The 27,251-nt window shown below is 40.8% G+C and overlaps 1 protein-coding gene across 1 annotated transcript in view; it reads left to right on the forward strand.

The window, feature by feature from the left end:
* INSC (INSC spindle orientation adaptor protein) overlaps positions 1 to 27,251 on the forward strand; it is a 378,936-nt gene that overhangs the window by 271,595 nt on the left and 80,090 nt on the right. Inside the window, exon 6 of the mRNA XM_053720626.1 lies at positions 15,712 to 15,883. Within this exon, the coding sequence (XP_053576601.1) occupies positions 15,712 to 15,883 (172 nt within the window). The remainder of the gene's footprint in view (positions 1 to 15,711; positions 15,884 to 27,251) is intronic.

Raw genomic sequence — 27,251 nt, forward strand, 5'->3', positions numbered from 1 at the left:
AGTCGTCGGATGAAGAGGATGATCCACGTCGGATGTCTTGAAGATGGACCCGCTCCACGCCGGATGAATGAAGATAGAAGATGCCGTCTGGATGAAGACTTCTGCCCGTCTGGAGGACCACACTCGCCCGGCTTGGATGAAGACTTCTCCCGGCATCGTTGAGGACTTCGGCCCAGCTTGGATGAAGACTTCTCCCGGTAAGTTGATCTTCAGGGGGTTAGTGTTAGGTTTTTTAAGGGTCTATTGGGGGGGTTTTATTTTTAGGTTAGGGTTTGGGCTTGCAAAAGAGCTAACTGCCCTTTTAAGGGCAATGCCCATCCAAATGCCCTTTTCAGTGCAATGGGGAGCTTAGTTTGTTTTAAATAGTATTTTATTTGGGGGGGGGGGTTGTGTGGGTGGTGGGTTTTACTGTTGGGGGGTTGTTTGTATTTTATTTTCAGGTAAAAAAGCTGATTACTTTGGGGCAATGCCCCGCAAAAGGCCCTTTTAAGGGCTATTGGTAGTTTAGTTTAGGCTAGGGTTTTTTATATTTTGGTGGGGCTTTTTTTATTTTGATAGGGCTATTAGATTAGGTGTAATTAGTTTAAATATCTTGTAATTTGTTTATTATTTTCTGTAATTTAGTGGGGGGGTTGTACTTAAGCTAATTTAATTAAATTGATTTAATTATTGTTAATTTATTTAATTATAGTGTAGGGTTAGGTGTTATTGTAACGTAGGTTAGGTTTTATTTTACAGGTACTTTTGTATTTATTTTAGCTAGGTAGTTATTAAATAGTTAATAACTATTTAGTAACTATTCTACCTAGTTAAAATACAAACTTGCCTGTAAAATAAAAATAAACCCTAAGCTAGATATAATGTAACTATTAGTTATATTGTAGCTATCTTAGGGTTTATTTTATAGGTAAGTATTTAGTTTTAAATAGGAATAATGTAGTTAATGATAGGAATTTTATTTAGATTTATTTTAATTATATTTAAGTTAGGGGTGTTAAGGTTAGGGTTAGACTTAGATTTAGGGGTTAATACATTTAATATAGTGGCGGCGACGTTGGGGGCGGCAGATTAGGGGTTAATAAGTGTAGGTAGGTTGCGGCGATGTTAGGGATGGCAGATTAGGGGTTAATAATATTTAACTAGTGTTTGCTATGCGGGAGTGCGGCAGTTTAGGGGTTAATATGTTTATTATAGTGTCCGCGACGTTGGGGGCAGCAGATTAGGGGTTAATAAATGTAGGTAGGTGGCACCGACATTGGGGACGGCAGATTAGGGGTTAATAAATATAATGTAGGTGTCGGCGATGTTGAGGGCAGAAGATTAGGGGTTAATAAGTATAATGTAGGTGGTGGCAGTGTCCGGTGCGGCAAATTAGGGGTTAATAGTATAATGTAGGTGGCGGCGATGTCGGTGCGGCAGATTAGGGGTTAATAAGTGTAAGATTAGGCGTGTTTAGACTCAGGGTTCATGTTAGGGTGTTAGGTGTAAACATAAAATGTGTTTCCCCATAGAAATCAATGGTGCTGTGTTAATGAGTTTTACGCTGCTTTTTTGCAGGTGTTAGACTTTTTCTCAGCCGGCTCTCCCCGTTAATTCCTATGGGGAAATCGTGCACAAGCACGTACGACCAGCTCACCGCTGACTTAAGCAGCACTGGTATTGGAGTGCGGTAACGAGCAAAATTTTGCTCAACGATCACTTCTTGCCTTTTAACCACGGGTTTCTGAAAAATCGTAATACCAGTGCTGCATGTAAGTGAGCGGTGAGCAAAAACTTCTCGTTAGCACCGCATAGCCTCTGACGCAAAACTCGTAATCTGGGCTCTAATATGGTATAAATCACATGCACCCAAACTAAAGCCTGAAAAAAACACTCCATCTTTTTTTCTGGGTCATCACTGAGCAGAACGCAGACATTAGCAATTTTTTTAATTGAAAAACAGCACCACACTTCTCATAAGATAATTAGCCATGTGTATTTGCACCAAATTTTCTAAATTATTATTGTATACACAGTTCATTAATAGTAGCTAATTCCCAATTTAATTTTGAACTAAAATTGTGATTAAAATTTAAATTTATTTTGAGGTATTACTTTTTATCATATGCGTGAGTATAAAGAAATATGGACCAAGTCTATCCCTACAGTTCGTGATAAAAAAATAAATAAAAACAATAAAAAACTGGTGTGTCCCTGGTATAAATTCTTTAAAAATTTGGTATCCACTACCCAGTCTCAAGTTTGGGAAATGGTGAATGAATTTACTGATTTGCATGAGCAGTAAACAAATGCTTGAAATACCATTAGTGGAAAGAAATCTATACACCCCTCCGCACACACAGGTGTCAAATACACAGTTTAGCACAATATATAGCATTTCTAATATTTGTGTAAATGCCCAATGCTACAAATTATGCATAGAATTATGCCAGTTACATATATGCTCTTCAGTAAATCCAACTGTGTAATAAAACTATTTGTAGATGTTGTTATTATTGTTATTATTATTATTTATGAACCAACAAATTCTACAGCATTAAATAGGGGGCACAGTATATAAAGGCAAGACAATAAAGGCAGATTGGGACAGAAGGATTATAGAACCCTGGAGAGTGAAGGGAAATTGTAGTCTGAAATCGCAGACAATTAATTCTCTAAATCATCATTCAAAATAATTTCATAGTTCACACAAATCTTTTCACATTTGTGATAGGGAGAACTAACAAAGCACTTGGGGCGCAATCCGATATAGATCGTAGTTTGCGGTGCAAGCGAGGGAACCCGCGTCGCCCGCAGTTTCAGCTCGCAACTCTAGCTATCCAATATTCAGCGCCGTCAGATGCTAAACTGGCGTAAGTAGGAAAAAACGGCGAGCAGGCAAAATGTGCGCAAATACACATTTTAGTTGTCGCAAGTACTTGCGCCTGTATTTTGTTCACGTAAACTCTCAATAAAGTGTAGTTTTATGCAAATTAGCCTACGACTCGTAAAAAATAACGCCAGTTCTAAGAGATGCGCCACGTAATGACGAGATTCAAAATTCATACTTAAACCCCTGCGCAGCCGCCATTTTCTTTAGTGTGTTTGGTTGGTTCTTGGAGCTACAGCACACTACAGTGAGTAGGAGAAAGTCGTTAGAGTAGAGAGAGAGGCGCATTGCATAATATTTAGTTAGGTCGGATTTGGTGGATTTGATAAGCTTGTACATTTACTGTCACTTTTTTACATATTGCACACATTTTGCATACACACATATACACAATACACAACACTTTTTTTTATAACACCTTACACATTTTATTATTTATTATTTATCTTTTACAGTTTGAAAGGCTGAGTGTCTGGTTGTGATTGTGTGTGATTGAAGTGGGAGTTAGTGTGAGTGTGTGTAGTGTGAGGATGTCAGGGAGAGCTAGGGCTGGTGGGAGGAGGGAAGGGGAGTTGCAGGGAGAGGATTATGGACAGGAGGAGCAGTAGGGTCCCCGTCAGGGAGTGAGCGGAGTGGGGAGAGGGAGAGCCAGAAGGGAGGATGGGAGTGGGGTTGCCCCAAGGCCAGGCACACTTAGAAGAGGGATAGAGGGTGCACATGGGGATAGAAGGGGGGAGGAGGGAGAGGATAGGGAGGAACCCACACCAGGGACATCCCAGGGAGGGAGCCAGGCGGCCCAGGACGAGGAGCGTATGAGGTGTCCTAACTTCACTTTTGCAGAAAACCTCGCTCTAGTCCAGGCTGTCCTGGAGAACCATACTGCCCTCTTTGGACAAGAGAAGGGCAAAGGAGTTGCCCGTAGGCATAAAGATGTTTGGCAGAAGGTGGTGGAGGCCGTTAATTGTGTGTCCCAACAGAGGAGGAATGTGGATGGCCTAAAGAAGAGGTGGAATGATTGTAAGAGGAGAGTCAAGGAGAAGATGGGCCAGGAAGCAATGTCCCAGAGGGCAACAGGAGGTGGGCCTCACTATGAGGCGGAATACAACGAGTGGCAGGAGCTGATTCGTAGGTCCCTGAGCATCACAGCAGTCCGTGGACTTCCAGGGGCTCGTGACTCAGGGGCTGCAACATCAGCACAGCATGCTGGTGAGTAACATCCCACACACCAGTTTTATATGTATTTGAGTTATAACATCCTATATTGTCACACATTCATGTACACAATGAGGAGCATGGTATTTTGCCTACTAACACCAAAATATACAATGAGATTTAACATTAAAGGGACATGAAACCAAATAATTTAATTTCATTATTCAGATAGAGAATACAGTTTTCAACAACATCCCAATTTACTTCTATTATCTATTTTTCATCATTATTTTCATAATCTTAGTTTATTAAATATCAATGCACATGGGTGAGGCAATCACACAAGGCATTGATGTGCAGCCACCAATCATCAGCTTATGAGCCTATCTAGAAATGCTTTTCAGCTAAGAATATCAAGAGAATGAAGCAAATTAGCTAATGGAAGTAAATTACAAAGTTGTTTAAAATTGCATACTTGGCTAGCTGAATCATGAAAGAATAAAAATGGGTTGCATGTCCATTTAATGCTACTTAACACATTGAAATAACACATTTTCTCCATCACTGACATGTACACAGAACTATTGTATGAAGCACATACATGTATACTTTGCATATTAAAACCCATCATATCACAAATCTCAATGTGCACATGCATGTTATAGAGTTTGACATGACAATGTGGATAGGCCATAGCATGTACATTGTATGCCCACATGGATATATATCTGACTGTACTAATCCCTTTCATCATTTGACTCCTCCACAGAACCTCCAGTCACCAGGGTGCCAATGCCCATGCTTCCCCCTCCAACACCGGATCAAAGTATTTCTCCACCTCGACCACCGTTCCGGAGAGTCCAGCAGGAGTATGCCAGGCATGACATGGGTTGGACTGCCTCAATTGAGAATCCCAATGTTAAGACGCCTGCATTACAGGAGGATACCTGGCAGGAGCCCTGGCCGGAAGAAATATTCCTTTGTCTTGGAGGGGGAGCCAAGCCAGCCCCGAAGGGTAGATGTCTTTACCCCCCCACAAGAATATCATGCCACTCAGGGATTCTACCAGCAGGCTGAGTGGATGCACACCAGCAGCCAATGGTACTATCAGTCCATCCGGACATCTGCACCATCTGCAGCAGTTGGAAGAGCTCCACCAGCTGAGATTCCTCACCCTGCACCTCCAGCTGAGATTCCTCACCCTGCACCCCCAGCTGAGATTCCTCGCCCTGCACCCCCAGCTGAGATTCCTCGCCCTGCACCCCCAGCTGAGATTCCGGGGCCTGCACCCCCAGCTGAGATTCCGGGGCCTGCACCCCCAGCTGAGATTCCAGGGCCTGCACCCCCAGCTGAGATTACACAGCCTGCGTCACCAGCTGAGGATCGAGAAATGGAACCAGTGCCTATAGTCCCTGCTGGGGAAGAGCCCATGGATCCACTGACTTCCGCCATGGGTGAAGAATACATTTCCCTACAGAGGAGGCAAACATTGACCTGTGAGAGTCTCACGTCAACCTGCGAGAGAATGCAGAGGGACCAACGCAGGTTCCATAGGAGCCAACAGCGATTACAACAGCGTTCCATTGAGCTGCAAAGGGACATGGCAGCATCTGTAACTGCTATGGTACAAAACCAATCACAAATGCTGAGAGTCATTTCGGACATGCAAATCCAGAGTGACCACAGATGGAGGGAACAGAACCAACTGTTGGGTGTGTTGGTGGAGCATTTCACCCACCAGCAGGACATCGCCTCAAGCATCTCTTCTGTGACCAGCACTCCTACTGGATCCACACAACCCAGGAGAGGCAGGAGACCCACTCCAGGCCCCTCAGCCCCCTCATCTAAGAGGCCTAAAAGAAAATAAATCTTGTTCTATTTCATCCTAAATCTTGTCCTCTGTTATTTACCATATAATTGTCATCCACATCCATGTGAGGTGTGTTTTAGTACAGTAATATTGTTAAAACATATAATAATACCTGTGTTGAAATGGGCCAAAAAGGTATTATTATCATGTTTCTGACATATTCCTGTTCGATAAACCACATCACATAGTTGTGTATGAATGATACATATAGTAATATTCACTTCTAAGATGTAAATCAAGGTTTCTCACATCCAATATAAATTGACACGTGGGTATATACAACTAATAATGTATTTACAGAAGGTGTGAACATAAGGTATAAATATCCATTATCCTCATTCTTAATGATAATCAATAAATCATAGTGAACTAAACATGAATGAAACAAATGAGAAATATACAGTAATTAGGGTTGTTAAAGGGACATGAAAGCAAAATGTTTTCTTTCATGATTTGTAAAGAGCAGACAATTCTAAACAACTTTCTAATTTGCTTCTATTATTTATGTTGCTACATTCTATTGATATTCTTTGCTGAAAAGCATATCTAGATATGCTTGGTAGCTGCTGATTAGTAGCTGGATATAGATGCCTCCTGTGATTGTTTCACTGTGTGCATTGCTATGTCTTCATTAAAGGATATCTAAAGAATAAATCAAAATAGGTAGTAGAAGTAAATTGGAAAGTTTTTTAAAATTATATTCTATATCCTTAATCATGAAAGAAAATGTTTGGGTATAGTGTCCCTTTAAGGGAAGGGGGTTGGGATGTAGTAGTTTCACTTACATGCAGTGGAAATTCGAAGTGTGTAATTCTGCAAGACATGATATATACACATGCAATGGTTGGTGAGGTACTGTCAAACATCATAATACATGTGAATGTTACGGTTTACTGTACTTATGAATAAGTAACTTACAGGTGAAGTATTCCCAGATGACATAATCCCTCACTTCATTCCCCCTCAGTGTCCCCCTGTCCACATCCTCAGGTACAGAAACCAGCTGCTGCTGCTGCTCTGGGTCAATGTCCCCCAACAAACGTGTGTCCACAGCAATGTTGTGTAGAATACAGCAACCATTGACAATGGAACACACTTTGTTGGGGTTATACTGTAGTGCTCCGCCTGTAACATCCAGACACCTGAACCTGGTTTTTAATAGGCCAAAGCTCCTCTCAATGACATTCCTTGTTCTTATGTGTGCCTCCTGGTACCTGAGTTGTGGCTCTGTAATGGGGTGCACCAAGGGGGTTAATAGCCATGGTCTGCAGCCGTACCCTGCGTCACCTGTCATGTAACATATGTATTTGGATTACTACAGGTACATCATGTGCTTTAAAGGGATACAACATGAATTTCATATAAAAGATAGATTTAATAAAAAGATTACATTTGTGCATTATAAGCAATCTACTTTTATGCCAGTATTAGTCTAGACCAAAAATCTATTTTAAAGGACCAGTCAACACAGTAGATTTTCATTATCAAAAAATGCAAGATAACAAGACAATGCAATAGCACTTAGTGTAATATCAAAGTTATTTTTTATGACAATTTAAAATGTTATGTATTTTGAAACTCCCCCTGTACCATGTGACATCCATCAGCCATTCACAAATGCATACACACTTATTCTTGCACATGCTCAGTAGGAGCTGGTGACTCAAAAATATAAAAGATACAAATACTGTGCACATTTTGTTAATAAAAGTAATATGGAGAGTTGATTAAAATTAAAAGTCCTATCTGAATAATGAAAGTGCAATTTATACTAGACTGTCCCTTTAATAAGATCCTGCAATTTTTATCAGCTTTATAATTTACTTCGATTAGATCATTTTATCCATTCTATAGATAACTTTTGCTGACAAGCATATTAGATATGCTCATTAGCTGCTGATTGGTGGGTGCACATAGAAGCCTCATATGATTGGCTCATCTATGTGCATTGCTATTTTTTTTAAAAAAAGATATCTAAAGAATAAATAAAATGAGATAATAGAAGTGAATTGTAATGCTGTTTAACATTGTATTCTCTATCTGAAACATGAGATTATAATTTGTGTTTAGTGTCCCTTTAGTATATATATACAGACAGAATTAAGGTACTCATCAAGCAGCCATCCTCCAGAGAGTGTTCCATTTTCAAACATATTGAATAAGGAGGTCTGGCACAGGATGTAGGAATCATGTGCACTCCCCGGGAAGCCTGCATACACATGTAAGAATTTCAGATTGGTATCGCAGACCATCTGGCAATTCAATGAGTGAAACCCTCTCCTGTTAATATAGAGGATTGTCTCCTCATGTGGGGCGACGATACGCACATGTGTGCAATCAATTGCCCCCATGACATTGGGAATACCCCCCAGTCGATAGAAGCCTTGTTTAAGACGGTTCCATTCCTGGGGGGTACGGGGGAAATGAATGTATTGTTGTATCTGGTTATCTAGAGCAGTCAGAACCTCCCCTAGAATCCTGGAGAAGGTAGACTGCGCTAGGCCAGATACAAGCCCCTCTGTTGACTGGTATGAGTCGGTTGCCAGGAAGTGTACAACACACAACAGCTTCTGCATACCAGTCAGAGCTCGGTTCCTATACGCTTGAGGGTCAATATCATCCTTCAAGACCTCATATAGGTTAATGAGGCTTGCAGAAGTCAAGCGATACTTTTCCCTGACCTCCACTTCTGTCATCCCAAACAGGGTGACCCTAACCCTGTGTACCCTTGGTGCTCTTCCCCTCTGCTGATGCCTTCGTCTTATAGGCCCTGCTGGCCTATGGCCAGCTGCAGCAACAGCAGCATGGGGAGCACCAGGAACAGGGACAACAGCAGGAGGAGCAGGGAGGGCAGCAGCAGCTGGAGCAGGGACAGCTACAGCACCATGACCAGGGACCTCAGCAGCAGTGATACCATCCAAAACAGGGGCTTGTAGGGGTTCCAGCACCCCTTGTGCCCCACGACACTGTCTCACTCTAAATGCAATATACTGTAAGGGAAACATGGTGGCTAATGAGGGTGTGCATTTCCAGGTGTTTTAAGGCTGCAGGTGAGAGGTTGTGCTGTTTGTGATTGGTTTGACACACTTGCAGGGGCAGGAATAATAAATGCTTTTAAGAGGTTAACTATTTGTGATCAAGCTTCTGCTATGTATATTGTTAAGCATGCATTTGTTAGGCCTTCAGAGAGTTACGTTGGTTTCTAAGTCAGTGCAAGGGTTCCTGCGCCTTCAATTTGTGGCGAGCTGAGAATGGAGTAGATTTTCTGAAATCTGCGCGCGTAAGTCCTTACGCCGTATATTGGATAGAAAATTGCGCGTGTTTTGTATGTCAGTCTATGGGCCAAAAAACTACGGGCGACGCCAGAAATCTACGCGCGTAACTTCTAGCTTACGCCGTATATAGGATACCAAACCCGCGCAAATATTGGCGTCGCCAACTTTTGCGGGCGACGATTTTTATCGGATTGACCCCTTGATAACTAGAATTTGACTACTGAGTCTTAGAGCCTGATGATCCTAAGATATCTGGTCTGGTGAGATCATCTAATAATTTTCAGTACTGCTGGCTCCTTAAATTATTTTAGAAATGACAATTTTATCTTGAGAGCTGGGTGTGAAGAAGAGACATGTACATTATAATATAGAACTGAAAGCCCCAATGACATGCATAATTTCTCTCCATACCAATGAGTTTTAGTTCATATGTCCCTTACTCCCCACTTTTGCAGACAAGTCTCCCAGTTAGAGAACATGTCCACCTGCATTTAGGATGAGTGATGCAGAATCCTCTACCAGCATTTAAGGTTTCACAAGCAATCACTTGTGCAAGCATGTCCCTTGTTCTCCTAGGCTTGTCAATTATCCTAGACAAAAATGTTTGGAATGTTTTAATTCTGCTACCTCTGAGGTAATGGCGATACAGTATATTAGGAAGCAGTAGTCTTAAAATACAAACACACAAAAATAATGTTTTTTAAACTTGTGGTTACAGGTTTGTGTGAATGAAGTTGCACCACAGGGGCTCCCGAGCAGCATCCAGAGTTTGTACAATGGAGCCCTTAGCTTGGACAACCATTTGCTTGCAACAGTGTTTGTGAAAAATGTACAGTCCTGTACAAAAGCCAAAAACAACAGCACATCTTTTCTGTACAAGTCTGGTTTTATGCATTCTCTGAACATGAACCCCAAGTCTAAATACCCCTAATCTTACACTTATTAACCCCTAATCTGCTGCCCCCGACATCACCAACACCTACATTATTCTTATTAACCCCTAATCTACCGCTATGGACACCGCCACCACCTACATTATACTTATTAACCCCTAATCTGCTGCCCCAACATCGCTGACACCTACATTTTATTTATTAACCACTAATCTGCTGCCCCTAACATCGCCGCAACCTACCTACACTTATTAACCCCTAATCTGCCGCCCCCAACGTCGCCGTCACTATATAAATGTATTAACCCCTAAATCTAAATCTAACCCTAACAGCCCCTAACTTAAATATAATTTAAATAAATATAAATAAAATTACTTTATAATTTAAATAAATATAAATAAAATTACTATCATTAACTAAATTATTCCTATTTAAAACTAAATACTTACCTATAAAATAAACCCTAAGCTAGCTACACTATAACTAATAGTTACATTGTATCTAGCTTAGGGTTTATTTTTATTTTACAGGCTAGTTTGTATTTATTTTAACTAGGTAGAATAGTTACTAAATAGTTATTAACTATTTAATAACTACCTAGCTAAAATAAATACAAATTGACCTGTAAAATAAAACCTAACCTAAGTTCCAATAACACCTAACACTACACTACAATCAAATAAATGGACTAAATTAAATACAATTAAATACATTAAATTAAATTAGCTAAATCACAAAAAACACTAAATTACAGAAAATAAAAAACAAATTACAGATCTTTAAACTAATTACACCTAATCTAATAGCCCTATCATGATAAAAAAAGCCTTCCCCACCAAATAAAAAAAAACCCTAGGATAAACTAAACTATCAATAGCCCTTAAAAGGGCCTTTTGTGGGGCATTGCCCCAAAGAAATCAGCTCATTTACCTGTAAAAAAAATACAAACAACCCCCACAACAGTAAAACCCACCACCCACTCAACCAACCCCCCAAATAAAAGCCTAATGAAAAAAACCTAAGCTCCCCATTGCCCTTAAAAGGGCATTTGGATAGGCATTGCCCTCAAAAAGGCATTTAGCTCTATTGCAGGCCCAAAGCCCTAACCTAAAAAATAAACCCACCCAATACACCCTTAAAAAATCCTAACACTAACCCCTGAAGATTCACTTACCAGGAGAAGTCTTCATCCAAGCGGCAAGATGTCCTCAAGGAAGCCGGCAGAAGTGGTCCTCCAGACGGGCAGAAGTCTTCATCCAGACGGCACCTTCTATTTTCATCCTTCCGACGCGGAGCTGCTCCATCTTCAAGACATCCGACGTGGAGTATCCTCTTCAAACTACGTCTTCTAGAATTCTATCAGCCAATCGGAATTTTGGTCGAAAAAATCCTATTGGCTGATGCCAATAGATTCCGATCGGAATTAAGGTAGAAAAAATCCTATTGGCTATTCCAATCAGCCAAAAGAATGCAAGCTCAATCCTATTGGCTGATAGGATCAGCCAATAGGATTGAAGTTCAATCCTATTGGCTGATTGCATCAGCCAATAGGATTTTTTCTACCTTAATTCCGATTGGCTGATAGAATTCTATCAGCTAATCGGAATCTAAGGGACGCCATCTTGGATGACGTCACTTAAAGTGATATTCATTCCGAAGAAGACGTCGTTTGAAGTGGATGCTCCGCACCGGATGTCTTGAAGATGGAGCCGCTCCGCGTCGGAAGGATGAAGATAGAAGATGCCGTCTGGATGAAGACTTCTGCCCATCTGGAGGACCACTTCTGCCCGTCTGGAGGACCACTTCTGCCGGCTTCCTTGAGGACATCTTGCCGCTTGGATGAAGACTTCTCCTGGTAAGTGAATCTTCAGGGGTTAGTGTTAGGATTTTTTTAAGGGTGTATTGGGTGAGTTTATTTTTTAGGTTAGGGCTTTGGGCCTGCAACAGAGCTAAATGCCCTTTTAAGGGCAATGCCCATCCAAATGCCCTTTTCAGGGCAATGGGGAGCTTAGGTTTTTTTAGTTAGGCTTTTATTTGGGGGGGTTGGTTGTTTGGGTGGTGGGTTTTACTGTTGCGGGGATTGTTTGTACTTTTTTTACAGGTTAAAGAGTTGATTTCTTTGGGGCAATGCCCCGCAAAAGGCCCTTTTAAGGGCTATTGATAGTTTAGTTTAGGCTAGGGTTTTTTTTTATTTTGGGCGGCTTTTTTATTTTGATATTAGATTAGGTGTAATTTAGTGGGTTTTTTTGTGATTTAGCTAATTTAATTTAATTTATTTAATTGTATTTAATTTAGTTAATTTATTTAATTGTAGTGTAGTGTTAGGTGTTATTGTAACTTAGGTTAGGTTTTATTTTACAGGTCAATTTTTATTTATTTTAGCTAGGTAGTTATTAAATAGTTAATAACTATTTAGTAACTATTCTACCTAGTTAAAATAAATACAAACTTGCCTGTAAAATAAAAATAAACCCTAAGCTAGATACAATGTAACTATTAGTTATAGTTTAGCTAGCTTAGGGTTTATTTTATAGGTAAGTATTTATTTTTAAATAGGAATAATTTAGTTAATGATAGTAATTTTATTTAAATTATATTTAAGTTAGGGGGTGTTAGGGTTAGACTTTGGTTTAGGGGTTAATAAATTTAGAATAGTGGCTGTGACATTGGAGGCGGAAGATTAGGGGTTAATAAATGTAGGTAGGTGGCAGCGATGTTGGGGGCAGCAGATTAGGGGTTAATAAATATAATGTAGGTTGCAGCGATGTCCGGAGCAGAAGATTAGGGGTTAATAAGTATAATGTAGGTGGCGGCGATGTTAGGGGCGGCAGATTAGGGGTTAATTATATTTAAGTAGTGTTTGTGAGGCGGGAGTGTGGCAGTTTAGGGGTTAATATATTTATTCTAGTGGCAGCGATGTCTGGAGCGGCAGATTAGGGGTTAATAAATTTATTATAGTGTTTACGATGCGGGAGGGCCTCGGTTTAGGGGTTTATATGTAGTTTATGGGTGTTAGTTTACTTTTACCACTTTAGTTATATTGAGTTTTATGCTACAGCATTGTAGTGTAAAACGCATAACTACTGACTTTAGAATGTGTTAGAAATCTTGGAGGTAGAGTCTGTACTGCTCACTTTTTTGCCTCCAAGGACATACTCGTAATACCAGCGCTATGGAAGTCCCATAGAAAAAAGGGTTTACGAAAGTCGGTTTGCGGTAAGGCCAAAAAAGTGTGCGGTGCCCCTAAACCTGCAAGACTCGTAATAGCAGCAGTAGTGAAAAAGCAGCGTTAGGACCTGTTAACGCTGCTTTTTCAGCTTACCATAAAACTCGTAATCTAGCCGTTAGTTTTCTTGGTACCTTTTGTTGAAAAGCAGGTGCATGTGTCCGGAACACTATATGGCCGCAGTTTTGCAAGAATGTTATCCCTTTGCAAAGCACTAGATGGCAGCATTAGTTCCTGCCGTGTAGTGCTCTAGACAACTACCTAGGTATCAAAGCAAATTTGATAATAGAAGCAAATCGAAAACCTTTTTAAAATTCTATACTCTTTGTGAATGACAAAAGAAAATGTTTGGGTTTCATATCCCTTCGCTATACAGGGAGTGCAGAATTATTAGGCAAGTTGTATTTTTGAGGATTAATTTTATTATTGAACAACAACCATGTTCTCAATGAACCCAAAAAACTCATTAATATCAAAGCTGAATATTTTTGGAAGTAGTTTTTAGTTTGTTTTTAGTTTTAGCTATTTTAGGGGGATATCTGTGTGTGCAGGAGACTATTACTGTGCATAATTATTAGGCAACTTAACAAAAAACAAATATATACCCATTTCAATTATTTATTTTTACCAGTGAAACCAATATAACATCTCAACATTCACAAATATACATTTCTGACATTCAAAAACAAAACAAAAACAAATCAGTGACCAATATAGCCACCTTTCTTTGCAAGGACACTCAAAAGCCTGCCATCCATGGATTCTGTCAGTGTTTTGATCTGTTCACCATCAACATTGCGTGCAGCAGCAACCACAGCCTCCCAGACACTGTTCAGAGAGGTGTACTGTTTTCCCTCCTTGTAAATCTCACATTTGATGACGGACCACAGGTTCTCAATGGGGTTCAGATCAGGTGAACAAGGAGGCCATGTCATTAGATTTTCTTCTTTTATACCCTTTCTTGCCAGCCACGCTGTGGAGTACTTGGACGCGTGTGATGGAGCATTGTCCTGCATGAAAATCATGTTTTTCTTGAAGGATGCAGACTTCTTCCTGTACCACTGCTTGAAGAAGGTGTCTTCCAGAAACTGGCAGTAGGACTGGGAGTTGAGCTTGACTCCATCCTCAACCCGAAAAGGCCCCACAAGCTCATCTTTGATGATACCAGCCCAAACCAGTACTCCACCTCCACCTTGCTGGCGTCTGAGTCGGACTGGAGCTCTCTGCCCTTTACCAATCCAGCCATGGGCCCATCCATCTGGCCCATCAAGACTCACTCTCATTTCATCAGTCCATAAAACCTTAGAAAAATCAGTCTTGAGATATTTCTTGGCCCAGTCTTGATGTTTCAGCTTGTGTGTCTTGTTCAGTGGTGGTCAGCCTTTCTTACCTTGGCCATGTCTCTGAGTATTGCACACCTTGTGCTTTTGGGCACTCCAGTGATGTTGCAGCTCTGAAATATGGCCAAACTGGTGGCAAGTGGCATCTTGGCAGCTGCACGCTTGACTTTTCTCAGTTCATGGGCAGTTATTTTGCGCCTTGGTTTTTTCACACGCTTCTTGCGACCCTGTTGACTATTTTGAATGAAACGCTTGATTGTTCGATGATCACGCTTCAGAAGCTTTGCAATTTTAAGAGTGCTGCATCCCTCTGCAAGATATCTCACTATTTTTGACTTTTCTGAGCCTGTCAAGTCCTTCTTTTGACCCATTTTGCCAAAGGAAAGGAAGTTGCCTAATAATTATGCACACCTGATATAGGGTGTTGATGTCATTAGACCACACCCCTTCTCATTACAGAGATGCACATCACCTAATATGCTTAATTGGTAGTAGGCTTTCGAGCATATACAGCTTGGAGTAAGACAACATGCATAAAGAGGATGATGTGGTCAAAATACTCATTTGCCTAATAATTCTGCACTCCCTGTATATATATATAATTGAATTATACAAAAATATTTCAAAATCATTAAACACTGTCATTATGTTAGCACAATGTATAGGTTTTGTAGATCTGGATTAGTTCAGGGATTCACTTATTAACTGGTGTCATTCATATTCCTGTCCTCTTTTCAGTGGCCAATTAGAGACAGATGTATTTTGTGCTCTGAACTAACTAATCACTGAGTAGAATGTTCTAGGGATAGTTAAATGTCACAATAATTAATTAAGATGTAAACACTCCAGCCTCTCGGGGGGTTCTTAGCAGTATTGTATTGCAATAGCAGAATAGCAAACAATGAATATTTTTGCAATATTGTTTTCTCTTCTTAAATTATACATTGTATTGAGAGTACATTTTAAGTGTTATGGACTGGTCCTTTAATGACATATTTATTTGATAGAAGAGTTGATATTTTTAATTGATATTTTACTATGGATCTCATGTCAGCCATACTTTACTGTAAGTCTCTTTTCTTGAAGGTTGATGGGATATTGTGTTTAACTGAAATTCTTACGGATCAGTCTCAGTCTGAGTGCACAAGAGCGGAAGTAGCAGCGGTTATAGCCCAGGTCACATCGCCTCATCTCACTTTCACCCAGCACCTCAGCAGCTTTCTAGAGAACATGGAAGAAATTGTTACAGCTCTTTTGCGTAAGTATAAACATATCACAGGAGGTCTTGTTAGAGCCATTAAACCATTTTATTTTTATTCATGGTATGTATCAGAAATTACATTGACATTACTTTTATCTTTAATAAGTAAAATGACTATTTAAAGACGTTTCCTTTTTTGTGACTGAAAAAAATGTAAAGTAAAAACTGTTTAAGTTGAAAATATTAGATCAGTATCACTATTGTACTGTCTGTTAAATTGTTAATGCTCATTGGTGAATAGGCACTTCATGGAGGAGCTCATTGGCTGATAGGTACTTCCTGGAAGAGCTCATTGGCTGATAGGTACTTTCTGGAAAAGCTCATTGGCTGATAGGTACTTCCTGGAGAAGCTCATTGGTTGAAAGGCACTTCCTGGATAAGCTCATTGGCTGATAGGTACTTCCTCGAGAAGCTCATTGGCTGATAGGCATTTCATGGGGGAGCTTTAGGTACAAATGAGTATTTGAAAGAAGTACACACTGCTGTTTTAGTTACACTTAAACTGTTTAACTTCAAATTTTGTTGCACAAAATTAACAAAACATTTTCAGTATGTATAAATGATGTCTTTTAACATGATTACTATACATTTTTTTAGTACAATGTCCCTACATAGAAACTGTAATTTTAAAGGGACACTGAACCCAATTTTTTTCTTTCGTGATTCAGATAGAGCATGCAATTTTAAGCAACTTTCTAATTGACTCCTATTATCAATTCTTCTTCGTTCTCTTGCTATCTTTATTTGAAAAAGAAGGCATCTAAGCTTTTTTCTTGGTTCAGTACCCTGGACAGCACTTTTTTATTGGTGGATTAATTTATCCACCAATCAGCAAGGACAACCCAGGTTGTTCACCAAAAATGGGCCGGCATCTAAACTTACATTCTTGCATTTCAAATAAAGATACCAAGAGAGTAAAGAAAATTTGATAATAGGAGTAAATTAGAAAGTTGCTTAAAATGTCATGCTCTATTTTGAATCACGAAAGAAAAAAATTTGGTTTCAGTGTCCCTTTAAGCACTTTCCAGACTTTTGTAAATCAGGAATAAACTACTTGAACAATATAATGTTTAACCTATCTCCCCTGATTATGGCCAACCAGGACTGTTTGTAAATATGTTTGTGCACTGCTCTAAGCAATCTTTCTGAAGTATGTAGCCAGTAGTAGACTGGGACCAAAATTAGGCCCAGGCATTTAAAGGCAGAGCAGCCCAAATCAGTTAGACCTCTGTCAGTTAGGTAGCCATAATACACCAAATCTCTCGTCCTGCAGTACCTCTTATTAAGAGCCAGACATAAAATGGTGTTGTGGGGACCGGTCCTTAGCCTCCTCCTGTTGGTTCATCATTATGGCAGCAAAGTGTAAATATATGTATGTGATTACCGGGAACACATAGTTCCTATAGACCGCAATGTAAAGGCACTTTTCAGTGCTGTTTACACCCCAAACCAGCCAACTTTAAACCCTTAAAACTGCCTAGTGCAGTTGATTTTTTTTTTAAATGAAACTTTTTTTTTTAAAATAAAAAACTAAAATACTGTCTATTTTGAGGGCATTTGGGGCACTTTTAGAAAATTAACCATACATCTGATATCTGGTTAATTTTCTGAGCGCTAATTGCTACTGCAGGCTTGCGGTAACATGGTTTTAGCTGGTACTCTTGGAATTTCTAAAATGCATTAATTTCTAAATGATGGTCTCGATAAAGGTTTATCTGCCAGCTCTTTAAAGGGTCAGATTTTGACCCTTTCTGTCTTGTTTCACAAGAAGATTGCTACACTTCCTGAAATTCATGTTAAGGCTTTAGTGTGTACGCCAATTTATCCTCTGTGGAACCTGAATTTGGATTTAAGATTTTTTCAGGTCCCTCCTTTTGAACATGCACATAATTTGGATATTTAGCTTTTGTCGTGAAAGATTCTGTTTCTTTTGGCTATTTCTTCTGAATTTCCTGCCTTTTCCCGTGAGCCTCCTTATCTTTTTTTTCATCAGGATAAGGCAGTTTTGAGAATTAAGTTTGATTTGTGGTATCTTTCTACAATAATAATCGAGAGATTGTTGTTCCTTCTTTTTGTCCTAATCTGAAGAATTCTAAGGAGAGGCTTCTTCATAATTTTGATGTTGTAAGAACATTAAAATTCTATTTGGAGGCTACTAAGGATTTTATACAATCTACTAGTCTGTCTGTACATTTTTCCAGTTCTAGAAATGGTCATAATGCCACATATATTTTGTTAGCTTCCTGGCTCACGCTTTTGATTGGTAAGGCTTACTTGTAGGCGGGACAGTCTCCTCTTAAATGTATACTGCCCATTCTACAAGGTCAGTTCCTACTTCCTGGGCTTTTAAGAATGAGGTGTCTGCTGATCAAATTTGCAATGCAGCTACATGGTCTTCTTTACACACCTTTACTAAATTCTACCATTTTTATGCTTTTGCTTCTTTTGAAGCAGCTTTTGGTAGGAAAGTCCTTCAGGCAGTTGTTTCTGGACATTAAATATTGTTGTATATATTATTTTGTCAGCATTAAAAATAATTAAAATAAATCTGATTGAGTCCTGCCCTCACTACTTTTGGACTCCACAGTTTGGATATTAGTTTCCCAGAAGTAATTACTCATGGACTCTCACCACCTTTATGGAAGAAAATATAATTTATGCTTACCTGATAAATTCATTTCTTTCATGGTGGTGAGAGTCCACAAGTCCCGCCCATTTATTTTTCTGGTGACAGTTCAAGTATGCACTTCTTTTATCCCCGCTCCTTTTTTTCTCTTATTCTTTCCTACCTAAGGAGGGAGGGTTTTTAAGTGCTCTTTTTAGTTTTAGGAATCTTTGCCTCCCCCTAGTTGTTATGAGTGGAATTCCCATAAGTAATATTTATATTTTATGCAGAATGACATTTAGAATTGAATGTGCCTTCCAGTAAAAGTTTTGACTTTCAGCCTTGCAAGTTAGCGTGGAACAAGCAGACCTATTTTTCAGAAAAAGCAAACAAAATAAATAATAAATCTATTTTGCAATGTTGTATTTGTGCTGATTTAATAAAGAGACAGTCAACACCAGAATTTTTGTTGTTTTAAAAGATAGATAATCCCTTAATTACCCATTCCCCAGTTTTGCATAACCAACACAGTTATAATTATACACATTTTACCTCTGTAATTACCTTGTATCTAAGTCTCAGCAGACTACCCTCTTTCTTCTGTTATGTGTGATCAGTCCACGGGTCATCATTACTTCTGGGATATAACTCCTCCCCAACAGGAAATGCAAGAGGATTCACCCAGCAGAGCTGCATATAGCTCCTCCCCTCTACGTCACTCCCAGTCATTCTCTTGCACCCAACGACTAGATAGGATGTGTGAGAGGACTATGGTGATTATACTTAGTTTTTATAACTTCAATCAAAAGTTTGTTATTTTACAATAGCACCGGAGCGTGTTATTGCCTCTCTGGCAGAGTTTGAAGAAGAATCTACCAGAGTTTTTACTATGATTTTAACCGGAGTAGTTAAGATCATATTGCTGTTTCTCGGCCATCTGAGGGAGGTAAAAGCTTCAGATCAGGGGACAGCGGGCAGATGAATCTGCATTGAGGTATGTAGCAGTTTTTATTTTCTGAATGGAATTGATGAGAAAATCCTGCCATACCGTTATAATGACATGTATGTATACTCTACACTTCAATATTCTGGGGATGGTATTTCACCGGAACTACTCTGTTAAAAGTACACTAAACCTTTTAATAGGTATTTATCATGTTAAACGTTTTTGCTGGAATGTAGAATCGTTTGCATTTTCTGAGGTACTGAGTGAATAATATTTGGGCATTATTTTTCCACTTGGCAGTTGCTTGTTTTAATTGTGACAGTTTCGTTTCTCTCTCACTGCTGTGTGTGAGGGGGAGGGGCCGTTTTTGGCGCTCTTTGCTACGCATCAAAAATTTCCAGTCAGTTACTCTTGTATTTCCTGCATGATCCGGTTCATCTCTAACAGAACTCAGGGGTCTTCAAACTTCTTTGGAGGGAGGTAGATTCTCTCAGCAGAGCTGTGAGACTTATATATTGACTGTGATTAAAAACGTTGCTCTGTAATTTTTATTTTCAAATTTAATTATTGTTACTTTACTAATGGGAACAAACCTTTGCTAAAAGTTGTGTTGTTTTTAAGGATTGATGCTATAACTGTCTTTCAGTTCATTATCAACTGTCATTTAATCGTTTAGTGCTTCTTTGAGGCACAGTACGTTTTTGTTAAATAAGATTGTAACCAAGTTGCAAGTTTATTGCTAGTGTGTTAAACATGTCTGATTCAGAGGAAGATACCTGTGTCATTTGTTCCAATGCCAAGGTGGAGCCCAATAGAAATTTATGTACTAACTGTATTGATGCTACTTTAAATAAAAGCCAATCTGTACAATTTGAACAAATTTCACCAAACAGCGAGGGGAGAGTTATGCCGACTAACTCGCCTCACGTGTCAGTACCTGCATCTCCCGCCCGGGAGGTGCGTGATATTATGGCGCCTAGTACTTTACAAGATATGGCTACTGTTATGACTGAAGTTTTGGCTAAATTACCAGAACTAAGAGGCAAGCGTGATCACTCTGGGGTGAGAACAGAGTGCGCTGATAATACTAGGGCCATGTCTGATACTGCGTCACAGCTTGCAGAGCATGAGGACGGAGAGCTTCATTCTGTGGGTGACGGTTCTGATCCAAACAGATTGGATTCAGATATTTCAAATTTTAAATTTAAATTGGAAAACCTCTGTGTATTACTAGGGGAGGTTTTAGCGGCTCTTAATGATTGTAACACTGTTGCAATACCAGAGAAATTGTGTAGGTTGGATAAATACTTTGCGGTACCGGCGAGTACTGACGTTTTTCCTATACCTAAGAGACTAACTGAAATTGTTACTAAGGAGTGGGATAGACCCGGTGTGCCGTTCTCACCCCCTCCAATATTTAGAAAGATGTTTCCAATAGACGCCACCACACGGGACTTATGGCAAACGGTCCCTAAGGTGGAGGGAGCAGTTTCTACTTTAGCTAAGCGTACCACTATCCCGGTGGAGGATAGCTGTGCTTTTTCAGATCCAATGGATAAAAAATTAGAGGGTTACCTTAAGAAAATGTTTGTTCAACAAGGTTTTATATTGCAACCCCTTGCATGCATCGCGCCGATTACGGCTGCGGCAGCATTTTGGATTGAGTCTCTGGAAGAGAACCTTAGTTCAACTACGCTGGACGACATTACGGACAGGCTTAGAGTCCTTAAACTAGCTAATTCATTCATTTCGGAGGCCGTAATACATTTAACCAAACTTACGGCTAAGAACTCAGGATTCGCCATTCAGGCACGTAGGGCGCTGTGGCTAAAATCCTGGTCAGCTGATGTAACTTCTAAGTCCAAATTACTTAATATACCTTTCAAGGGGCAAACTTTATTTGGGCCCGGTTTGAAAGAAATTATCGCTGACATTACAGGAGGTAAGGGCCACGCCCTGCCTCAAGACAAAGCCAAAGCTAAGGCTAGACAGTCTAATTTTCGTCCCTTTCGGAATTTCAAAGCAGGAGCAGCATCAACTTCCACTGCACCAAAACAGGAAGGAGCTGTTGCTCGTTATAGACAAGGCTGGAAACCTAACCAGTCCTGGAACAAGGGCAAGCAGGCCAGGAAACCTGCTGCTGCCCCAAAGACAGCATGAACCGAGGGCCCCCGATCCGGGACCGGATCTAGTGGGGGGCAGACTCTCTCTCTTTGCCCAGGCTTGGGCAAGAGATGTTCAGGATCCCTGGGCGCTAAAGATCATATCTCAGGGATACCTTCTAGACTTCAAATTCTCTCCCCCAAGAGGGAGATTTCATCTGTCAAGGTTGTCAACAAACCAGATAAAGAAAGAAGCGTTTCTACGCTGTGTTCAAGATCTGTTATTAATGGGAGTGATCCATCCGGTTCCGCGGTCGGAACAAGGACAAGGGTTTTACTCAAACCTGTTTGTGGTTCCCAAAAAAGAGGGAACTTTCAGGCCAATCTTGGATTTAAAGATCCTAAACAAATTCCTAAGAGTTCCATCGTTCAAAATGGAAACTATTCGGACAATCTTACCCATGATCCAAAAGGGTCAGTACATGACCACAGTGGATTTAAAGGATGCTTACCTTCACATACCGATTCACAAAGATCATTACCGGTATCTAAGGTTTGCCTTCTTAGACAGGCATTACCAGTTTGTAGCTCTTCCATTCGGATTGGCTACGGCTCCAAGAATCTTCACAAAGGTTCTGGGTGCCCTTCTGGCGGTACTAAGACCGCGAGGAATTTCGGTAGCTCCGTACCTAGACGACATTCTGATACAAGCTTCAAGCTTTCAAACTGCCAAGTCTCATACAGAGTTAGTTCTGGCATTTCTAAGGTCGCATGGATGGAAAGTGAACGAAAAGAAGAGTTCTCTTTTTCCTCTCACAAGAGTTCCATTCTTGGGGACTCTTATAGATTCTGTAGAAATGAAGATTTATCTGACAGAAGACAGATTAACAAAGCTTCTAAATGCATGCCGTGTCCTTCATTCCATTCAACTCCCGTCAGTAGCTCAATGCATGGAGGTGATCGGCTTAATGGTAGCAGCAATGGACATAGTTCCCTTTGCACGTCTACATCTCAGACCGCTGCAATTGTGCATGCTGAGTCAGTGGAATGGGGATTACTCAGACTTGTCCCCTACTCTGAATCTGGATCAAGAGACCAGAAACTCTCTTCTATGGTGGCTTTCTCGGCCACATCTGTCCAGGGGGATGCCATTCAGCAGGCCGGACTGGACAATTGTAACAACAGACGCCAGCCTACTAGGTTGGGGCGCTGTCTGGAATTCTCTGAAGGCTCAGGGACAATGGAATCAGGAGGAAAGTCTCCTGCCAATAAACATTCTGGAATTGAGAGCAGTTCTCCATGCCCTTCTGGCTTGGCCCCAGTTAAAAACTCGGGGGTTCATCAGGTTTCAGTCGGACAACATCACGACTGTAGCTTACATCAACCATCAAGGAGGGACAAGAAGCTCCCTAGCAATGATGGAAGTATCAAAGATAATTCGCTGGGCAGAGTCTCACTCTTGCCACCTGTCAGCAATCCACATCCCGGGAGTGGAGAACTGGGAGGCGGATTTCTTGAGTCGCCAGACTTTTCATCCGGGGGAGTGGGAACTTCATCCGGAGGTCTTTGCCCAAATACTTCGACGTTGGGGCAAACCAGAGATAGATCTCATGGCGTCTCGCCAGAACGCCAAACTTCCACACTACGGGTCCAGATCCAGGGATCCGGGAGCGGTTCTGATAGATGCTTTGACAGCACCTTGGAACTTCGGGATGGCTTATGTGTTTCCACCCTTCCCGCTGCTTCCTCGATTGATTGCCAAAATCAAACAGGAGAGAGCATCAGTGATTCTAATAGCGCCTGCATGGCCACGCAGGACTTGGTATGCAGATCTAGTGGACATGTCATCCTGTCCGCCTTGGTCTCTACCTCTAAGACAGGACCTTCTGATACAGGGTCCATTCAAACATCAAAATCTAACTTCTCTGAAGCTGACTGCTTGGAAATTGAACGCTTGATTTTATCAAAACGTGGTTTTTCTGAGTCGGTTATTGATACCCTGATACAGGCTAGGAAGCCTGTTACCAGAAGGATTTACCATAAGATATGGCGTAAATACCTATACTGGTGCGAATCCAAAGGTTACTCCTGGAGTAAGGTTAGGATTCCTAGGATATTGTCCTTTCTACAAGAAGGTTTAGAAAAGGGTTTATCGGCTAGCTCATTAAAGGGACAGATCTCAGCTCTGTCCATCTTGTTACACAGGCGTCTGTCAGAAAATCCAGACGTCCAGGCCTTTTGTCAGGCTTTAGCTAGGATCAAGCCTGTGTTTAAAGCTGTTGCTCCGCCATGGAGTTTAAACTTAGTTCTTAACGTTTTACAGGGTGTTCCGTTTGAACCCCTTCATTCCATTGATATAAAATTGTTATCTTGGAAAGTTCTGTTTTTAATGGCTATTTCCTCGGCTCGAAGAGTCTCTGAGTTATCAGCCTTACATTGTGATTCTCCTTATCTGATTTTTCACTCAGACAAGGTAGTTCTGCGTACTAAACCTGGGTTCTTACCTAAGGTAGTCACTAACAGGAATATCAATCAAGAGATTGTTGTTCCATCCTTGTGTCCAAATCCTTCTTCAAAGAAGGAACGTCTTCTACACAATCTGGATGTAGTTCGTGCCCTCAAGTTCTACTTGCAGGCAACTAAGGATTTTCGTCAAACGTCTTCCCTGTTTGTCGTGTACTCTGGTCAGAGGAGAGGTCATAAGGCTTCGGCTACCTCTCTCTCCTTCTGGCTTCGTAGCATAATTCGTTTAGCCTATGAGACTGCTGGACAGCAGCCTCCTGAAAGAATTACAGCTCATTCTACTAGAGCTGTGGCTTCCACTTGGGCCTTTAAGAATGAGGCCTCTGTTGAACAGATTTGCAAGGCTGCAACTTGGTCTTCGCTTCATACTTTTTCCAAATTTTACAAATTTGACACTTTTGCTTCTTCGGAGGCTATTTTTGGGAGAAAGGTTCTTCAGGCAGTGGTTCCTTCTGTATAATGAGCCTGCCTATCCCTCCCGTCATCCGTGTACTTTTGCTTTGGTATTGGTATCCCAGAAGTAATGATGACCCGTGGACTGATCACACATAACAGAAGAAAACATAATTTATGCTTACCTGATAAATTCCTTTCTTCTGTTGTGTGATCAGTCCACGGCCCGCCCTGTTTTAAGGCAGGTAAATATCTTTTAAATTATACTCCAGTCACCACTTCACCCTTGGTTTCTCCTTTCTCGTTGATTCTTGGTCGAATGACTGGGAGTGACGTAGAGGGGAGGAGCTATATGCAGCTCTGCTGGGTGAATCCTCTTGCATTTCCTGTTGGGGAGGAGTTATATCCCAGAAGTAATGATGACCCGTGGACTGATCACACAACAGAAGAAAGGAATTTATCAGGTAAGCATAAATTATGTTTTTTCAGTTCTTTTGACAGACTTGCATTTTAGCCAATCAGAGCTGTCTTCATGGTAAATTTGCGTGCATGAGCTCAGTGTTATCTATATGAAACACGTGAACTAATGCCCTCTAGTGGTGAAAAACGATCAAAATGCATTTAGATTAGAGGCGGCCTTCAAGGTCTAAGAAATTAGCATAGGAACCTCCTAGGTTTAGCTTTCAACTAAGAATACCAAGAGAACAAATCAAAATTGGTGATAAAAGTAAATTGGAAAGTTGTTTAAAATTACATGCCCTATTTGAAACATGAAAGTTTTTTTTTTAACTTGACTGTCCCTTTAATGTTTATAAAACAAATTAACATCCTTTTAACTGCAATTGTTTTCAATAATCAAACTCCACACACTATTTGCCTTATTTGGAGGAGCTAATCTGTACTTTAGTTTGCAGACAACAAGGCTAGCTAATGTCATACAGTTAGTGTAAAGTACATTGTTTTTGCAGTTGTTTTCTGGTAAAGCCAATTAGGGGCAGATATATAGCAGAGTTAGCCTTGAGAAGTCATGAACAAGCAGTTTAAGTTCTGAGAGTTAATTTCAGAGCTAATTGTGTGACAATATGGCCACATAAATAATACAAATATATAGCAAAGTTGTTTCATGATGCATAACTAAACATTTTATATAGAAATTGTGATGGATACCCCGGCTACCCCGACTGGGTAGCTCCGCTAAACGGGTCCTGCTTCCTCCCTGTCGACTGCAGCTATGTAGCTGGCAAGTGACCACAGCCTGTAGCCACCCCTGATGCCCGACAGCACCAGTACTCTGTGTCCCACCCTGTGGCAGACTACAGCTACCCCGACTGGGTAGCTCTGCCAGAGGTTCCTTCCTCTGCCTGGAACAGGCTGCTATGTAGCCCAGGAAAGTGATTTTAGCAGGAGCCCACCCAAATAACTAGACATACTAGTCTTCAAGTGAAACAAGAACTGATTTTATTGTACAACATACACTCTTTTTATACACACAGCTCATCTTGATAAAACAGGGAGACAATGCCACAGTTTTCCTGCCATTCCTGCCCCTCCAGACTGACCGGCGCTTCCATAGCAACCATAGTCCCACAGAATCACAGGACACAGTGGTGATGGTTTTGGGGTGATCCCGGGGTAGTGACGGGTCCCCAGATGCCGCAGTCCAAAAAGCGGTGTGATTCATTATTGGGGACCGGAGATACAGCCCGTTGAAGTTATGGGGATAGGGGTATCCAAAACCCCCAGTTCCCAAAGCAGCTCCCCTCCGGTAATTCCCCCACCTCTTGTACTCCATTGGGGCTACTAATCCCCAAAAGAGCGGAGCTTTGGGGCACATGGTTGCTGGAGCGACCAGGGGTAAAGTTAGCGGGAGTCCTGCTGTCCTGTGACCGACCGGGAGTTCCAGGAGCCCGGACAGCCTGAGAGGGGTTAGGCAGGTGTCCGTTGTGAGGCGGCCGACCGGGAGTTGAAGGAGCCCAGCCAGCCTAGGAGGGTTTTCCAGGTCATAGACCAGCTCTTCTCTTAACAAGTTTGGAACACAAAACCATGCAAACAATAGCTTCCAGAGATTGTGGTTGCTCTGAGGAGCCCAAAACCACTGATAAACAACAGGGTTGAGGTTGTAGGGGGGTGTGGGCGGTAGCCTTAGCTGTCTGGTATCCATGACAGAAATCATCAAGGTGTTTACTGTTTGAGTTAAATGTTTAATATTCTCTACAAATACCTCAAATTTGTGGCTTTAATGAAGCTTTCCTGAATGAGAATTCAACACAGAGTCTAAAGTTATAAAGTAGCCAAAAATTATAAATAGTTACAGACATAACTTAACATCAATGGACCCAAGGGGAAAGGTTGTGATGGGGCCCCACATATTAAAAATGCCCATGATTGCCATTTTCAGTTCGCCAGCCTCCACATAAGATAAAAGAGAGCTGCAATTGATTCTCTTTGACTAAGCCATCCTTTCTCTTTGATTAGATCTCACAATTGCTTATCCTTCCCCTACAAAAATGGTTGTTTTTGTACAGCATCACTCTGTCAGCCATCATGGTAACCATAACACCATACTGTAAATGAAAAGCTCTACACTTTCCTTAAATTGTGAGTCCAGGCTACTGTGTAGTTTCACCACCACTAATTGTGGGGCCTGCTGGGACCCCTACAGATGAGGACCGGATTCAATTGAGACCTCCAAGACCCCTGTAGCTACATCCCTGCCATTCATTAAACATTATGTCATTCAATATTTTTTCTTAGTTTATAAAGTTTATGATTTATTGCCCTATTAAAGAAGTTACA

This window comes from Bombina bombina, chromosome 7, assembly GCF_027579735.1.
Source record: "Bombina bombina isolate aBomBom1 chromosome 7, aBomBom1.pri, whole genome shotgun sequence".
Classification (NCBI taxonomy): domain Eukaryota; kingdom Metazoa; phylum Chordata; class Amphibia; order Anura; family Bombinatoridae; genus Bombina; species Bombina bombina.